The sequence below is a fragment of the Xiphias gladius genome, chromosome 19 (genome assembly GCF_016859285.1).
Source record: "Xiphias gladius isolate SHS-SW01 ecotype Sanya breed wild chromosome 19, ASM1685928v1, whole genome shotgun sequence".
In the NCBI taxonomy this organism is placed as follows: Eukaryota; Metazoa; Chordata; class Actinopteri; order Istiophoriformes; family Xiphiidae; genus Xiphias; species Xiphias gladius.
In genome coordinates, this window is record NC_053418.1 from 23,895,830 (window position 1) to 23,913,359 (window position 17,530).

A 17,530-nucleotide genomic window follows, 5' to 3' on the forward strand; every position below is an offset into this window, starting at 1 on the left:
AATTGGCTGTGGGCCTCTACGGACCCCACTTCCCACCCTCTGTGAATCCAGGACTGCATGTATTAGTTTACAAGTAGTCATTTGACTGAGCACAAGCGCATGAAGTCAAATGCAGCACTTGAGCACAGTATGAATCCAAGTAATAAAAGCCTTCAACAAGATTTTAAGATGGCGCCTCAAGATCGAGTCATAATGCATGTGTATAAGAAACTTATCATATTAGTAAGAATTAATTACAACTTTTCTTACAGTTTTGGACCAAATGGCGTAGACCTTTTTCAAAATAGACATTTTGACATGTCACCGCCGGAAGATCCCAGGTTTAAGTAAAAACATTAATAATGTGTCTGCGTTCCATCTAGTTGTCTAAATGCGTATTAAATAATGGTATTAGTTACACAATATTGGTTAGGCTATGAAGCCACATTGTAAAAAAAATATCAGGCATTATCGATTTCAACACTGCATCCTGATTCCACTTTGGTTAGTTTAGTTTGCTAACTTTAGTTTATTAAAAAAAAAAAAGAAGATTGGGTCTATGGCTCATATTTAATGGTGTGTTTAATGTGTATAAGGACTCAGTGTGACTTGGTATTTGTGGACTTTACACATTGGGAATCTTCTACATATATTTATTAGAATGTGTGTATCTCATGCTCACATTTGTGTGTTTTGTGTTCCACGTGGATGGGGGACCTGAAACGAAGACTACCGCTTTAAAAACTCAGTTCAAAGTTCATGCTGCACGTGGTCAAACCAACATGGTAGCGCCCTGTACGTTTGAGTGAGAAGCGGAATCGAACCTCAACGGAAGGCAGGTAAGGCGCGTGAGCAGCTCGAGGGACTTCCATTCAGCGCGGCCCTGGCGAAATATGTAGGACACTATAAACTGTCGGTTATTAAATGCGGCACGGGCGAAGCGTGTTCTCTGAAGAAGGAACTGAGGGCGACTTCAGCGAATGCTCGTTTCCGCCTCAGCCTTCAGCTAACAGTAGATATCTCTGTGTGGAGTCTTCTCGGGTGACACACGGCAGAACTCGCGTCCTTAAAAGCAATTCATGAATTAACATGTCGCTGTTCTATAATTTAAGTGCTCCTGCAGCTGCTCCCTTTTTCCATTTTCACCGTTACAACTGGATCACGAAGTGAACTCTAACGATTTTCACACAGTTACAATGTCTCCTAAACCAGACGTGATGTTTGAGGACACTGGCCAGCTGTCAAGTGGTTAAAAAAAAAAAAACAGAAAAAATATTTTGAATATAAGATCATTTTCAGTCTGCTAACGGGATTGTTGTCGTTGCCACCCAGCAGGGTAATGGCAGATGTTCGTGGCAGCCCAGTGGCCGACACACCACCCTCGAAGGAGGAGAAACCCGGCGACCTCCCCCAGGACTCCAGCAATGACGGTGTGGAGTCTGATGTCAAAGCCGACGATGAGAGCGGGGCCGCCTCCGACCCCAGCGTGTACCGCTACATCAAAGAGGACCTCTTCACATCTGAGATCTACAAGGTGGAGATCCGGAATCTACCCAAGTTCATCGGCTTCAACGACCTGAAGAAGTTCCTGGCCAAGCACAGCCTCAGTCCGCACAAAATCAAGCTGTTTGGCAAGCAGACGTTCGCTTTCGTCACCTTTAAGAATGAGGAGGAGCGCGACAAGGCCATGAAGATGGTGCATGGCATGCCGTGGAAGGGCCAGGTGCTGAGCGTCAGGCTGGCCAAACCCAAAGCGGATCCCATCCTGAGGAAGAGGAAGCAGGACGAGGGGGAGGGCGCGGGAGCACAGCCCCCATGCAAGCGAGCAGAGGGGGGTGAGGAAGAGGAGCCGCTCAGTGTCCAGATAGCCAACGTGGTGACTCCTCTGTGGAATGTGCCTTATGAGGAGCAGCTGAGGAGGAAGGAGCAGGAGGTGGTGGGGGTTCTGCAGAGGCTCGCCAAGTAGGTGGCCTCACGTATATGTAGCTGCGCCGTATCCACTGCAGGCATTGCTCAGCAGCAACACTAGATATACTGACCACGATGTCTTATTTTTAACACAAATGTTTTCAAAGGTGAATGTCACACGGTTTCCTTTTCAGAGAGATCGGAAGCACCAACAAAGCCATGCTGCCATGGCTGTTTGCACAGAAAGGGAAATACAACAAAATGTGTTGTCCCCTGGAAGCTATTCAACAATCTCCTAACCAGGTATACTCACATAGTGGGTCCAACTCAACTCTCATCTTACAGACATCCACATATGACCTACATTCTTTTGAGCAAAACCAAAAAGCTACAGGATGTATTTTTAAGACTACAACTAACGATTTATTTCAGAATCTCATCCAATTGTCTAGTCAATAAAATGTCAGAAGAATGTGTCACAATTTCCCGAGGTGATGTCTTCGAATTCCCGGAGAATGTTTGGAATTTTTGCTGGATAACAGACTTCAATGATTTATTAGATGTCAAAATTTCAGCTTTAATACTTTATTACCATAACAACACAACACATTTTCAATGTGTCATAAAATTCTCATTCTTACTTCCCATGTTGTGTTAAAACAGTATTCAAAAGTTTCACTCTGTCAAAGCTGTTGTATGTCCTTTTTAAAACGAAGTACAATAACTCAATTTTATTAAGTGCTGTCAGTGCATTTGTTCATACATTTAATGTTTCATAATATTTCTATCTCAGTAAAAAATTCAATTGTCTTACACCTTGAAACGCGGTAATGTCTGACATCCCCCTAATCCTGTCCATATTTCTCTAACTGTATCACGGCAGACGGCGTACAGAAACAAGTGCGAGTTCCTCATCTCCGTGGGGGCAGATGGGGAGGACAAGACCATCGGTTTCCGCCTGGGCAAATACAAAGGAGGGTCCTGTGCTGTGGTGGGGCCCGCTGAGACGTGCCATGTCTCAGCCGAGGCCAAGAGAGTGGTCAGCGAGTTTCAGAGGTTCATCAGGTATTGTTATTCAAAGTAGTTTCTCGAAAATGTGTTTTAAGAAGATCAAGTCTTCACACACGTATTTCGTCTGTTGCGTTCAGTCTCGCTTTCATTTTGCAAACAGGAAAACACCGTACTGTGTGTACAGTCCTGAGACATATGAAGGACACTGGAAGCAGCTGACTGTACGGACTACGAGAACCAAAGAAGCCATGGCCATGGTGTTTTTCAACCCACAGGTGATGAAATGTTCTCAGTTCAACGCTCTGCAATTTTTTTTTTGGAAATAGAATCACAGATTGTTAGATTTCCCACTCTTGACATCTTGTACTCGTTCAATGACTTCTAGAAACTTGAAGAAGAGGAACTCGAGGCTCTAAAGAGCTCCATGAAGGACTACTTTACAGAAGGAGAGGGGAAAGACAGCGGCGTGACCTCTCTTTACTTTGTCAGAGAGGGTCAGAGGTGAGGGGGGGGGGAGCATTTAGTCGCGGACAGTCATCAGAGTAATACAGTCCATTTACCTAAATTTGTTGTGTGGTTTTGCCTGGGAAGAAAATCTCCTAACCCAGAGGACTTGCCCTGTGAGCTGGTGGCTGGAGAGAGCTGCATTCACGAAGAACTGCTGGGCCTAAAATTCCGAATATCCCCTCATTCCTTCTTCCAGGTAAGAAAGAGGCTTCATTTACCTCAGACTTCCATAACCACATGCCCCCCCCCCCCAAACAAATTCATTTTAGGCCACACACAAGTAAATCATGCTTCCAGCTGGGGTTTCTATCTTTGTGACACAGCTGTGTTACTTGGCAGGTGAACACAGGTGCTGCAGAAGTGCTGTACTCTGCTGTGGGGGAATGGGCCCAGCTGGATCAGGACAGCACAGTACTGGATGTGTGCTGTGGGACAGGAACCATCGGCATCTCTCTGGCTAAGGTAATGTTTGATGTCTGCGTCAGTCATCCGAGAATATGTTGCGATAACCGAAGCAGGCAGGCAGGCAGCTCAATCTGTCTATATTTATACGCTATTTGCCAGACACAGTGAGTGTTGTGTTCTGGGTAAACTGAGGAGTTACGATTACACATCAGTGTGTAAATAACAAAGTTCTCCAAGTCCTGCCAAAGTTTTTTATTTTTTTTAATTAAAAAAAAAAAAAAAATGTTCTGTCCTCTATAGGCGTTGCATTGGGAGTATGCCATACATTAAGCACATCTTCCTTCTTCTGCTTTAATTCTATTATTTGGCCACTTTGGGGCAGTAGAACTCCACAACAAGCTGATAGACACACAGCCCCGACATATCACCTATCAGCAAACGCAGAAAAATATGCTTGCTGTCAATAACTGCCTGGTGAAGGAGGCTGAACATGTAACAGTTACTGGTGAAGTGATTCTCTAAATCTGAGATATTGAAAGACAAACCTTTTTCATGTTAAAATTGTTCAGGAACGAATATGGAGTTTCTGACTGTCTGACTTTTATCTCCAGAGGGTAAAGAAGGTGATTGGGATCGAGCTGTGCCAGGAAGCAGTGGAGGACGCAAAAGTTAATGCAAAGCTCAACGGTAGGACACCAGATAACATCAGACTGTCGCCAGTGACTTTGCAGAGTCTGAAATTTCATTCTTTGCATGTTGCTCTGATTTCACAAATTAACCTTTTTAAACCAACTGAATTATCTTGTTTTTGTTTATTCCTTTCCCAGTGATGAACTCTAATGATTGTGTTCCAAGGTGCGGTCTCTTTTTTTTTTTTTCCTCTCCTTTGCTTTCTTCATCAGGTTTTCCTTTGTTTGTATATTAAGGTCTAAGTAACATCGAGTTTCACTGTGGAAAAGCTGAGGACGTGTTTCCCAACATTCTCAGTGCTCTCGTGTCACCCAGTGTCACAGCCATCGTGGATCCACCCAGGGCAGGCCTACGTGAGTAAACAACCACAACTTGAAAATCAATTTCACTCAGTTGAAGATGAGTCGCATATTACAGCTATTTGTTGAACACAGATTCCAAGGTGATACTTGCCATCAGGAGAGCAGAGCACCTGAAGAGGCTGGTTTATGTGGCGTGTAATGCAAAGGCAGCCATGAACAACTTCATTGAGTGAGTCACGAGGTCTCTTAATTTGGCCGCTTTATAGCTGCGGTTGTTAGCTTTAATAAATGACGAGAGTACGAGTAAACAAAGGCCAAAATAAATGGTTCTACTGTAAGTCTTGTACAAAATGGTAAATCTTTTGTTGCAAATTTCTCTTTTAGTCTGTGCAGAGCACCATCCAACAGAGTACACGGAGCCCCATTCCGTCCAGTGCGAGCCATGGCCGTGGATCTGTTCCCTCAGACCATGCACGTTGAGATGCTTCTGCTGCTGGAGAGAGTGGACTACGACTCCCAGCAACAGCAGACCAGCAGCAAACAGGGAGACACAGCTTCTTAGCCTTAGAAACACTCTGTAGGTTAATAGGTGGCGTTGGCTTTCCATACCAGAAATTTACATTCAGTTCAGTTCATCCAAACAACCTAACAATTTTAGCACTCACCAGTGTCTCGACCACGTAAGTCCTCTTATGTCATAATGCAGAATTAATGTGCTTCAAATAAACTTAGTATTACAGTATGTAATTGTACTGTATTTGCTTAACTGAGCTTTATGGACTGTGTACCTTTGTCTGCTAAGCCTTTTTAATTTGAGATTTTTGTTGGCTATGTCTTAAGATCATAGTGCTCCCTAGGTTTAAATGGAAGTTTTTGGTTTCAACTCTGATACTTGGTTCAACTGTCATTCAGGACAATACTGCACAAGTGGGTACGATGGAATAAATAGCTTTACCTTTATTAACTTCCTTTTTTCATCATTCAGTGACTTAATAAAACAAAGCCCTTCTAGTCATTAGTCAAGACATTTTATTTTGCATAACAAATATCACTGAAGTCAAGGAGCTCCGTTTGAAATACATACTTCATTTTCTAGGCAACATCTCAAACAATTCCTTGGTACAACTCAACAGCAACACATATAAAAGCATTTTTTTTTTCGGTCTTCTCAAACGGACACACACTTGGCAAGACAACACACGCACAGAGGGGAAAGCACATTCTTAGAGCAATCTACAATATCGCAACAGCCTTGCGTTTGAACTGTGATGTGTCCTTGTATGTTTTGTAGAAAAAGCAAAAACCAAATATCTGACATAATGCACAGCAGTTTCTATTTTGTTCCAGCAAGTAATATGTCTATTTTCCTGTGTTTATGTTTCTACTGTACAGTTTGCAGCAACAGTAAGTATTCTATAAAATGCATAAGACTGTATGTAAGCTTTGGTATACACAGTTTCATCAGCTTGTGTTGGACTCACCGACTTGATCGCATTTTGTTCATGTCAATGTGCCAACTGAATTTTGCAAGGCTGCCTTTTGAAAAACTTAATCTACTCGTGGTATGATCGGCTGTCACAATGATGGCAAACGTACAAAACAAAATGCACAATCTAATAAGATGAGTCTTAATAATCTGCACATGCTGTAGGCATTTTCCCCCTAAAGTTTGTTTTATAGGCTGTCTTCTTTAAAAATACTAATTGGCTTAAGAATAAATGCTTTATCAAGTAAAGGGGGCTTGGTCTTTCCACTTCCTGTTGAAGGGTGTTTTAGGTCCAATGTACTGTATATACTCTGAGCCCTTCATGAAATGGATTAACTAAGGCAACATGTAGCCATCGGGATTTCTTTATTTTATTTTATTTTTATTTTATTTTATTTTTTTAAAAAGGGCACCAAGAATGAAAAAACAATTAAAATGTACCAAGTGGTTAGTTGGTGTTCATGGCGTTAATACTTTAAGAAAAAGCAGGCTGAGAACAAAGCATAAAAGAATGAGCTTTTACCTTTTACATTACAATACTCCACGGGCCTGTGCCTGGATTTACTGCAGTGTTGGCATGGAGAAAAGGACGTCAGTTTGTTGTATTGCCAAAGCAAAAGGAGGAAAAAAAAAGGCAACAACTCCCTCCAAATACAAGGAGTCACCCTCAAATATCCCAAAAGCAGTTATTTCTGTACCAAACAGCATGATCAGTCAAGAAAATGATCTGACAGGACACGAGTGCATGACAATAGTTCTGAATAGTGATCACTCCACAATGCATGTTTTTAATCGTGCAAACCAAGACAGCAACTGTCCATTCTGAGGCTAATCAAAATGGCATATTTTGTATTTCACCCAAAATATCCATAACACCTACCATTAAAATACCCTATAAACAAGTAGCTTTGTTTCCCAATTAAATGAAATGGTATAAATACACAAGTATTAGTAGTCCCTTTCAAATACTTGAAGCACAAACAAAACTAATAGGTGCTGGTACTATAAGATTGCGACTGTTTAAAACGACACTTCAAAACAAAACCAACAAAGTAGTGGTTTTTGCAGTCAAAGAAGCATGCATTTTTATTTTGATGTGGTTCACATGTCAAGTCATGTTGACTTCTCTGCACCCTGCGTGATTTTTCCTAGTGCCATATTCAGAGTGCATCTAGAGAGGTAGACGATATTTGCTCTACGGTCTGTTAGTGCATGTAGTCCTACCCTTACATCTACCAGCTGATCCAATAAAAATCGGAATGAAGGAAGCAAGCAGTTCTACCGGCCTGGTCAACGTGTAACTATATTGCCATTGGATCTCAGTGATGCATAATTAAGTGATGGATGGTGGTGTGCGATGAGTCTGACAGTGACTGGGTTTCAGTGCCGTGGTTCACCAGTGATTCCGGGACTTAGACGTCAACAGTGCAGAGAGGTTCACTCCCTGGCTGGGCAGACTCCATTATGGTCATCTTGGGTTTTTTCCTCGTTTCCTCCTGGTACAGAAAAACGATAAAATAACCATAACATGAGGAGCAGGTTTAGAAAGAGAGCTCAGTTATTCTGAATTATATAAATCCTGGCAGCGGCAATGTAATTTTGTCAAGCAGGAACTGACAGCTGCACTAGTCTAGATGTTTGTAGTAATGCACCTTACTTCTAAGCCTCAAACAAACAAGTGCAGCTGAAAGAGAGAATCCCTCTCCTGATAATTGAGACTCTGCAGATTTACTCTTTGCCCAGAATAAGTTCTGTGCTTCACTTGGATTAAAACTACCTCCCCCCTTCTTTCCTTCAGCGAGCTCTCTGGTGACAAATTTCCCACGTAAGCAAAGTAAATCCCTCAGGTTCAGCAGGGAAGAAGGGATGAACACGTCAAAAAGTAGCAACCCTCAACTTTATACGACAAGTCCTACACGCACAAAAACAAATGGATAAATGTTTCACACTTATTGGAATTACAATACACTGCAAAAAAAAAAAAAAAAATTTCCCCCATATTTTCTGCACCCAACACAATGAAGAACCCTGCTCACCCTCTGTGTGGCCAGTTTCCTCATTTCTTCTTGCAGCTTGTTCAAGATGTGAAGGTTTGGCTTGTTCTTTTTGGCATACTGCTGGAGCTCAATCACACTTTTGTCAGAGCTCTCCTGCAAAAGACGACTTGTTTGAAAAGTATGGAGATGTGCGGTACTGTACTGGCGTATTGCTATTCACATTTTTGCCCTTGCAAATGGTGACATAAAGCTGTTTTAAAGATACAAGCAAGTGCAGCGAGAGGGTTTTATGTTGAAAAGACATTTTAATTGCTTTGTGGGTTGACGTTTGACAATCTCTATTGGCAAGCAGCACACTGAGCTGGAAAACAAATTCACACCATCATAACCACAATTATCCTCTTAAGATGCTTAAAACCACATAAAAGAATGTTTATTATAAAAGCCTGATATAACAGAAGCAAAAATAGAAGCGAACCTTTCTTCACAACATTTTCCAAACTTTTCCATGACCACAGAAGATTTGCAGTGCTCAAGAGGGTACGTACCTTCTTGACCATCTTATTGCTCTCCCTGCCGTACATGCGTAGCAGTGAGCCCCAATTCTTGACGTGGGGATGAAGCATCTGCAAGATCTTCTGTGATGCTAGTTGTTTGCCGACCCTCTTGTTCTTGCCTTTTGGAAAAAAAAGACAATAAACGTACAAAACCTGTCCGTGAAAGCTACATGCATGTTAGACTGTGAAAGACTAGTTAGCACCACAAGGTGAAACGAGACATTGTAACTAAAATCAAAGGGAAAATGGGCATCAATGATTTGCTGCTACTAGCATGCACTTTAAAAGTGGATTTAAAAGGAGATGTGTATTAAGCATCAGTACCACTGTTTTGTAAATCTAATTACATATTTTCCATGCTTGAAATATTAACTGTTTAAATGCCGCACAATTCAACAAATGCTGCTTTTGATGTCGCATCAAAATGTGCAATGTGATGTGAAAGGTTTTAGTCTTTAGTGTTGAATCCACCAAGAAATCACACCCAACTCTTCAGCTCTACACACTGACCGGTTCAGTCTCACCATGTGGTCAAATGAGGATTAGGGTCTACTTACACCAGCCGCGCACAATATGTTTCCCACATGTCATCACATATTCACTCTTCTGGTTTTTCCCCGGGATCACCTCAAATTTAATGCTGGTGTCGCCCATTCCATGGTTTCTTCAGGAAAAAAAAAAAGAAAAGTACATTTTCAATAACTATTCGCAACCTGACACTTTTTGAGAAAACAGCTTATTAAAGTTAAGCAGCAACTGTGAAACTGCTAGATGATTCCACTTGGTAGATATTTAGACTTCTGTTGGTTTGTGTGTTTTATGCTACTTCGGCATACAGATGGACACAATGATTTAATATTAACACTACTAATTACCATCGATCACAGGTATACACTAAGCTTAGAAGAAAAAAAAAAAAATTACACAACCAAAAATATTCATCAAAGGTTACTTTCTTGGTGGAGTTATGTGTTACATCTTACCTTTTAAGGCACTCATGAAGAATCTGATATGGCGAAAGTAGTCCTGCTTTGTTGGTCAGCTCATACACCCTTGAGTCTTCTATACTGATATGATTAAAATACTGTGGGACAGAACATTGAATGTTACCATTGTTGTTTTAGCTCCAATTTTAAAAAATGCATTAACTTTCAGGGAAAACATTTGGCAATGCTTGTTGTCAAAACTTGTGTTACATGATTTCAGTGTTGAACTTTAGCTTAATCTATTCCATTTCACTCTGAAAAGGAGTCCAGTAAAAAAAAAAAAAAAAAGGGAGGTACCTCCAGTTCGTCGCCCTCCACAGGCTTTTCCTCCGAGGTCTGCTTCACAAAGTCAGGGATGAGGATTTCCAGTGTGGCTCGAGCTGCAGTTGACATCAGATTACCAGTAAGAGCAGAACCAGTAACGTATTACCACATGCAAGTTTACCAGTGCAACGATCTGCTGTATATAGTAAGAATATGTATTGCAGGGTGCAATGAAGATAAATGGTTGTGAGCGGAGAGGAAAACCATTACATCACATCACAAATGTCTTATACCGATCACTTTGCTTAGTACTGTATATAAAAAATTACCAGCTTTATTCTTGGCAAGTTTTTTACTGCTTGCGGTTCCTGTGCCGTAAGTTACTCCATCTATAATGACTGATGCTCCAAAGGGTTCACTTGGGTTCTCTGTGAGGCACACAAAAATCAGTTTCATTTGATGTGAATCTCTCGTAATGCTAAAAAACAAACTTGTGCAAACAAAAGTATTGCCTCTTAAAAATTAAAAGTCACATGGGCAAACAAGCGCATATTAGACTGGTGGATAATGTAAATGTGTACTGGGTTGTAGATGACAACAGAATGAACATACTAGATTGACACATAGTATTTTCCAGAGACTCTATGCCGATGACACATGACAAAGAACTTACCACATTCAAAAAAGTTGTAAACAGGTCGAACCTTTAGGACACGTTGCATATATTCATGCAAGATGCAAACTTCAGACTTTCCATTGGGGTTGATGACAAATTCTGTTATAGAAAAGTTGAAATGCATCAATAAAACAATACACTTAAAGGACATCTTTAACAATTTATCACGTAAATATGTTATGCACAATAATAATACATTTTGACACTTAAAGTCTGATTTTTAGAAAATTCCAGACAAAGAGGAAGAGATCAACCGTGCTTTGTTAGTTTGACAGGATTAAAGGAACAAAAATTATTCTGGCCATGTTCATCACAAAGACAAAATATGTCACATGAATGGATTATGGGATTTTTGTGTTTTAACATCATTTGAGTAAACCAAGGAGTTCTATGGCACAGAGTCATTCGCTAGACAGACTACACAGACAATATATGTTGGGATACTGTATTGTTATTTTTTTGTGGTTTCATTGGTTACTGGTGATAAAACAAAAAACAAATCAGTCTACATAACTGTTACCTTTCTTAGTGGGTGCATCTTGGACCGACAGTGTGATGAGTTTCTGGTTGGCGGGCAGGATAGGTCTCTCTGACTCTGCCTGCTTCCTCTTCATGTCTCTGTTGAACTGCCTTCGCTCAGCCCAGGTACGAAACTTCTTTACAGTGACTTGTTCAAAGTCAAAGCATTTTCCCAAGTACAGGCGAAACTCTTCAAGGTCTGTGTGGAGGTTTTATAAAGTTAGATCACTTAATGGCCAACAGCTTGATCACGAGTTCTTACAGCAGAAAAATCATAACGACCTTTTCAAAAGGTATATCACTGCCAATGTACTATGAAAAGCTCTTACCTATTGACTCGTCCTTGCACACCTCCACCTTGGCCTTGACTTGTCCTAAGGCTCCTTGGGCAGTTTCACAAGGTTGGGACTCTTTACCCTGCAGGCTGTTGTCAGTGGTACCCTTTCCATCTGGGCCACCATCAGTCAGAATGGCGGGAGGGACGTCATTGTGCTCCTCAGCTGTAGCATCTGACTTGCCTGCTCTCTCTTCGCCGTTAGCCTCCTCTCTGGGCTTGACAGGGGACTCCACTGCATTAGGTGTCACCTCCCCATTCAGCTCCCTTTCCTCCTGTTCCTTCATTTTCTTGTAATGTAGGCAAGGGATGCTGCTGGTGGGAGGGTCATGTTTCTGTATCAAAAAAGAAAGAAAAACGTATCAAAATGTGTTAACAGTAACGTCACTTCGACTACATGGCTGACTTTATCCCCACTTCCAAGAGCTAAGCTGCAATACTTCCATGACCTGAAAAAAGACTGATTATTCATAGAGGGGCACCCAACTAATAGTATGATCTAAACCTCTGCACTGTTCAAGTCATTGTGATAAGTTATTTAGAAATGAAACTTGTGTTGCATCTTACCCGAATACTGCCAGTCCCGAGGAAGTAGGGTCTGGACCAGGTAACCACTCTGGTTTCTCTGTGCAGGTAGACTGGAATGCCCGAGTTATGGAATGTCATGATCCATCCATCAGGGAGAGGCTCAGTGGGTGGACGCCCCCGACCTGGCATGTGGAAAAAAGTAAATGTAAATGCAGGCACTAATCACAACTGCTAGTGTCTGTGGTTAAGTGATATGCCTAATTGCATGAAATGCAGTAAAAGAGATATTTACGTGTGGCTGAAATTAATCTCAGGCTTGGAATGAATATTAAAAATGGTTTTAATTTAAACTTGGCTTTAGGTATTGAACATCAGGTAAGGAAGGGTTAGAACCAAACATACAGGTAAAATGGTGCTGAACATCAACTTTTGTCACCTAATAGTTGAATATCAACATTGGACTACAAAAGAACTCAACATTTATCGTGGCGTTACTTACGTACACACTATCAGCAGTTCAAAAGGGTGAGAATTCACCACCAATTTTATTACTACTTTTATTCTTCTCTCAGCTCAACTATATTGGTAACTGTGCACAATTGTGTAACACAATACTAAAAACACAATACTATCCTATTGTTGCATCAATTCAATTCAAAAAGACTTATGTAACACATATGTAACAGATACTGTTTAGTATATATCGTATTGTGCCCCACAGTACTGAAATCACATTCAACTGCAAGTTCCTTGATAGTACTCAACCCTAAAAAACAGACAGATCCCCCACTCACTCTTCAGCACAGTCTTAATTTTGGTCATCATAGGCTGGACACCTCCTTCACCATCTGACTGATGATCACTGTCACCGCCATATTTGTCCTCTGCCAGGCGCATCTTTTTTGGGACTGGCATGCCCTCCTCCAACAGAGCGTCGACATCATTGTCAAACTCCTCCTGGAAGAGTCAATGGTTAAGGCCGGGAGAGAGGGATGGGTCACCAGTTTAAGGGAGTTTTGAACGCTTCACCCGACAGGAAACTGATGTGATGCAAAAAAACTGAACAGTTGCAAGAATCATCAAAGCCACACTTCAACTACAGCAAAAATGATCTGATTCACTTGGGGGCATAAAAGTGAAATGCTTCTGAATTCAGAAACAGATGATATTGAACCTATATAAACACCTACTACGATTAAATGATACATTTAGCTGTTTTAATCCCTACGCTCTTTATTAGTTGATTGCTTTTGTGACAAACGTAAAACCCAGCATTTAATGGGAGAAATTAAAAATGGCACTAACCTCTTCCAGCATCTCACTTCTCATTTTCAGTAATTAAAAAAAAAACAAAGAAATAAAACAAAAACAAACAAAGCATTTATTTATGCTGCCTCATGGGACATTTGATCCTGGCTTAAGCAGTCATGCCTATTGATGCAGAAAAGGTCTCAAGAGATGCAACGTCAAATCAAGAAATCATTACAACTGTAAATATTTCTGGCCTTTTGATTCTTTTTTTTACTGGCACTTTGATCCAGCCCTAGGTACACTTAATCCATAATATGTTCAAGTTTTTCTTCCAATTCATAGTTACCCTGTTTCTGCCATTTCCCCCTGTAGCCAATGGCATAACTATAAATGTACAACCAAGCCTGTATTTGGTGGGATGTTGTAAGTGTCAAGGAATAACCTGTCATGCTACAAACACATCACCAAAATGCTGTTTTGTACAAAACATTAGGAACTATTTGGCATTTGTACTTTAGTAGAAAATATTTCTCTATGAAAACTGAGCATCACAGTGAAACGTGTGGATTATCTATAGTTACAACTACGTTGTTGCCAGAAAGAGTCCTTCAGCTGCATTGTAGTTTGGTAGCGGCATAGCGCACCGTAGAGGCAACTTAACTGATCTTCATGGCTACGTGCAGGCAGTGGTGCTTTTTGATGAAGTGTGATCTGACACCTCTTGTGCCAAACCTTCCCCTTTGGCACAAGATTTATCTAAGTGCTGTCTTAATTTGGGAAACCACTAATGCCACCAATGGTCTTAATCTTGGCCTCCATTAGGCTGCACTCCGACTAAACACTGCACTGTGTAAGAAAACACTTTTGTTTTGTTTTGTTTGTAGGGGCTGACATGTAACTCAATCTGAGTACCTGAATTATTTCACACAAGTCAGTTTATATTATGAGAGAGCTATTATGAGAATATTATCACGGCAGCAATCATTTTCTCCATAAACTAAAACATTATGCGGTAAACGGCAAAATTATGCTGTTTACGCTACATAGTATTCTACAGAGAATTTGCACTTGTATGTATCTGACTGGCCCATTTATTGTGGTGCCAGATGATGTTGCATTGCAGCCAAAGTTGACCCAGGTTCCGTTTTTGTACCAGACAACCTTGTTTTTTTCTTTTCTTTTGGTTTCCTTTTGTTTTTTTAATTGCTGTCTGCACCCTGCCATGCCAATGCAGTGGTCTCATTGAAATGACAGGGGAGGCTGTGTTTAATAACGCAGTGCTGATAATGCCCTCTTCTGCAAGAATTGTACTGTATGGGCTCTATTCTGCCTACAATATTTTTGTTTGACAGTGAAGGACTAATTGGGCGTGTGGCCGATAATGAGGAGGGATACTTCAGACACTAGAACAGACGTACCTCATAGGAGTAGGCCACAGCCTCGTCATCCGCTTGCTCCTGCTGAACTATGACCTCAGATTTAAATCCAACATGCTCCCCATCGTCATGATCCAGGAAGTTCTCGTAGAAGTCCTCCAACTCATCCAGAACAGCAAACTCAACCTTGTTTTCCGTGTCTACCTCAGCCTCATCTGATCTTCTGCCTATGTTTCCCGCTCCAGAGCTACCCTCACCTACCTCCTGCTCACTAGCCAAGTCATGCAACTCACCATTCAGGCCATCTAAGCCGTCATCCCCTCCTCCCTCCTGCCCTTCCCCTGTGTACAGAACCTTCCTGTCTTTACTACTGCTGCTTTCAGTGAAGCTGACACTGATCTTAACATCTCTGAGCAGTTTGAGGTCTGGTAGAAACTTGGTGACCGGGGGAGCGTGGCGGGCTGTTCTGGGGCACGGTGGGTTGGGATTGGCCTCTTCTGAGAGGTTGCTACAGAAAGTCAGTGAGCCCTTGCTGAGGGGCTGCTGTGGCTTGGCTTCCCCGTCCCCTGGGGTGTATGTGAATCCATCACCACCAGAGCTAACGTCCATTACCTCTGCGTCACTGGACGTTTGCAGGGGAGGTGGTGGAGGTGCTCTGCCCTCATCTTGGCCAAAATCATCAGGTGGCTCCAAGGGGAGAGGGGGTAGAATATCATCTATCTCCATTTCCTCTGTATTAACAACTACAACATATATAGACTGATAGTTTATTTTAAAATCGGACCTGTTGAGAAACTTCCTTCTTATCTAAACCCAGAATGCATGCAGAAGCACATCCCTGTATAGACCACGTACCAGAGGTGAATATGCTAAGCTGACTACATTGTTCTTTTCATTAATGTAGACAGCTTTCAGAATCACTGTCTCAATTATTGGAAATCACAATGCATTCAGCTTAATATGGGATCTAGGCACTGATCATCCTCCAATGGGATCTTCTGGGAGCTAGAGGAAAGGACCAGCGAGAGTAAATGTCAGTTAGTACAACTTCATGACTAACACCGTAATATGGCAGGACATTTAACGTACTACTGTTACTAACGGTAACATGTTGAAACGAACGAATGACTTAAACGTTACATGTGGGTCCCTTTGCCGGGGGAATGTGATTCACGTTTAGCCGAGTTCAAATGACCAGCAAATTCATCGCAGACTAAAATGGGGAAGGACCTCGTTTTAGCGCATCTGTTCAATCTGCGGGTGCACAAGCGGGCCCCTGGTAACGTTAACATCCATGCTAAGGGCTGTACAGATGCCTACGTCTGCAGAAGAGTTCAGCCAGACCCAAAACAGTCAGGTAAGGAATTAAATGAATACTCACCGATAAATATGACACGGCTGTCTCCTATTGGGCGCCTGACTACCTTTGTCAATTATTTTATTCTGGACGTGCCGCCATAAGGACTCAATAGCAGCCCCGCCATCTTGAAGAAAACTACAGCGGAAAACCAACTCGGGCCCCGCCTCCCAGTACCGGCTTTTTCATGACTGATTGATCAGTGGCCCAATCGCAACGTCCCTCCACGGCATCTACTGGTATGATTCAACCAATCAAGCATTTGAGGCTTTGGTCGATGAGCAACACGTTAAGCGCCAGAATATTCAAGAAATTTAGAGAACATGGAAGGATTTAAATGTATTCTGAATTAACGTCAGTTGACTACATAAAAAAAAAAAAGTTTTAGAAAAACATTAAAAAAAACAATCAGGTTGACGGCTTTTGTGTTTTTAATGTTTATTAACGTTACAGACCTTTATCCTATATGTTCACTGTTTTGTTTTATACTAAAACTACAGTTCTCAAGTCTGTCGCGTGAATGAACTCTTTCGTCGTCAGCCGGGTGTGTACGTGCTGCGCTGATAAAAATCTTGTATTGGTTTGTCTGTGCTGTGTTTGAAAACTGTTGCTAAGGTTCTGTGTTCACATCAGACGTGTTTTTATCGGACAGGTTAAAAGACCTACGCTTAGCGAGAGGGGGTTTGTGAACGCAGCCTGTTTCACGGTTTTCTTTTGTTCCGGCTCAATCTGTGTCCGTGACGGTGGAGAGTCTGGCTGGCCGCCATTTAATAGAACAAAGTTTAGAGCGTCACAAAAAAAGTACTGAATACATGGCACATCCTGAGGTCTCGAGGAACAGGCTACACGAGCCTCACGTGAATCGCAACATCTCAACTTGCCAGTTGGGGTCACTGTTCACTAGCAGTAGTAGGTGAGGAATGGCGCACGGCAGCTTCACTTCACTTCTTTTTCTGGTGGAGATGGTTTCCCATTTTCTCCTTCTTTTGCTTTTTTTTTATTGTACATAATGGTGGGTAACACCACAGAGATAAATTATATCAACAAGAAACCGAAGTGGTTAAAAAGTATTCAGCCATAATTAATTTTATTATTTGCACCTGTACATCTCCTACCATGATATGCCATAACATATATATATATATATATACAGATGGCCACACAGCACTTTAAAAGCTTAAAAATCAGACAGTAGATCCAAAATTTTGATCTGAAATGCATTTACAAGTCATATCAACCGTGGATTCTTTTTCTTTTATAGGTACCCGAAGAGAGACCTTAACCTAGGGGACCACTGGTAAAGTGCATCCTCAGTAAAAAACTCAAAATGGCAAGATAGTGGAAATAAATGTCTCTTCAAAACTTGTTTAGTCCAGTTATGTATAGAGGACGACTAG

At 41.5% G+C, this 17,530-nt stretch overlaps 2 protein-coding genes and 1 long non-coding RNA gene across 7 annotated transcripts; 2 read left to right on the top strand and 1 right to left on the bottom strand.

The window, feature by feature from the left end:
• Positions 1-688: 688 nt before the first annotated feature.
• Positions 689-5,573, top strand: trmt2a (tRNA methyltransferase 2 homolog A). Of its 4 annotated transcripts, none has more exons than XM_040156419.1 (12): positions 689-818; positions 1,312-1,941; positions 2,082-2,190; positions 2,771-2,952; positions 3,059-3,173; positions 3,284-3,399; positions 3,490-3,601; positions 3,745-3,867; positions 4,422-4,497; positions 4,737-4,853; positions 4,935-5,031; positions 5,187-5,573. In XM_040156419.1, the coding sequence occupies exons 2-12, from the start codon at positions 1,319-1,321 to the stop codon at positions 5,362-5,364; spliced, it is 1,848 nt and encodes a 615-aa protein (XP_040012353.1). In that variant the 5' UTR covers positions 689-818; positions 1,312-1,318; the 3' UTR covers positions 5,365-5,573. The 4 variants fall into 4 exon arrangements, with proteins under 4 accessions (XP_040012353.1, XP_040012354.1, XP_040012355.1 ...); XM_040156420.1 differs by having other exon boundaries at positions 728-818; positions 1,315-1,941; XM_040156421.1 differs by having other exon boundaries at positions 733-814; positions 1,315-1,941.
• Positions 5,574-7,056: 1,483 nt separating this feature from the next.
• dgcr8 (DGCR8 microprocessor complex subunit) lies at positions 7,057-16,330 on the bottom strand. Of its 2 annotated transcripts, XM_040156418.1 has the most exons (15): positions 16,158-16,330; positions 15,632-15,781; positions 14,819-15,519; positions 12,944-13,106; positions 12,189-12,331; positions 11,617-11,956; positions 11,289-11,486; positions 10,766-10,867; positions 10,422-10,520; positions 10,126-10,208; positions 9,826-9,926; positions 9,400-9,506; positions 8,834-8,961; positions 8,325-8,438; positions 7,057-7,784 (listed from the first exon to the last, which is right to left on the bottom strand). In XM_040156418.1, exons 3-15 carry the CDS (start codon positions 15,500-15,502, stop codon positions 7,701-7,703), a joined length of 2,346 nt encoding a protein of 781 aa, XP_040012352.1. In that variant the 5' UTR covers positions 15,503-15,519; positions 15,632-15,781; positions 16,158-16,330; the 3' UTR covers positions 7,057-7,700. The 2 variants fall into 2 exon arrangements, with proteins under 2 accessions (XP_040012352.1, XP_040012350.1); XM_040156416.1 differs by having other exon boundaries at positions 14,819-15,781; positions 16,158-16,329.
• On the top strand, positions 16,275-17,475 carry LOC120805822. The gene is made up of 3 exons (XR_005709604.1): positions 16,275-16,677; positions 16,786-17,046; positions 17,395-17,475. It is a non-coding gene; the product is annotated as an uncharacterized LOC120805822 (long non-coding RNA).
• The last annotated feature ends 55 nt before the right edge of the window (positions 17,476-17,530 follow it).

Excerpts from the sequence above, each read along its gene's own strand:
- trmt2a (XM_040156419.1), top strand. The coding sequence starts at position 1,319 with ATGGCAGATGTTCGTGGCAGCCCAGTGGCCGACACACCACCCTCGAAG. Across the intron at positions 3,868-4,421 it reads TCGGCATCTCTCTGGCTAAG|AGGGTAAAGAAGGTGATTGG; the intron begins GTAATGTTTGAT and ends TTTTATCTCCAG. Across the intron at positions 5,032-5,186 it reads GCCATGAACAACTTCATTGA|TCTGTGCAGAGCACCATCCA; the intron begins GTGAGTCACGAG and ends TTTCTCTTTTAG.
- dgcr8 (XM_040156418.1), bottom strand. The coding sequence starts at position 15,502 with ATGGAGATAGATGATATTCTACCCCCTCTCCCCTTGGAGCCACCTGAT. Across the intron at positions 12,332-12,943 it reads AATTAAGACTGTGCTGAAGA|GTCGGGGGCGTCCACCCACT; the intron begins GTGAGTGGGGGA and ends TCCACATGCCAG. Across the intron at positions 8,962-9,399 it reads ACATATTGTGCGCGGCTGGT|GCAAGAACAAGAGGGTCGGC; the intron begins GTAAGTAGACCC and ends TTTTTCCAAAAG.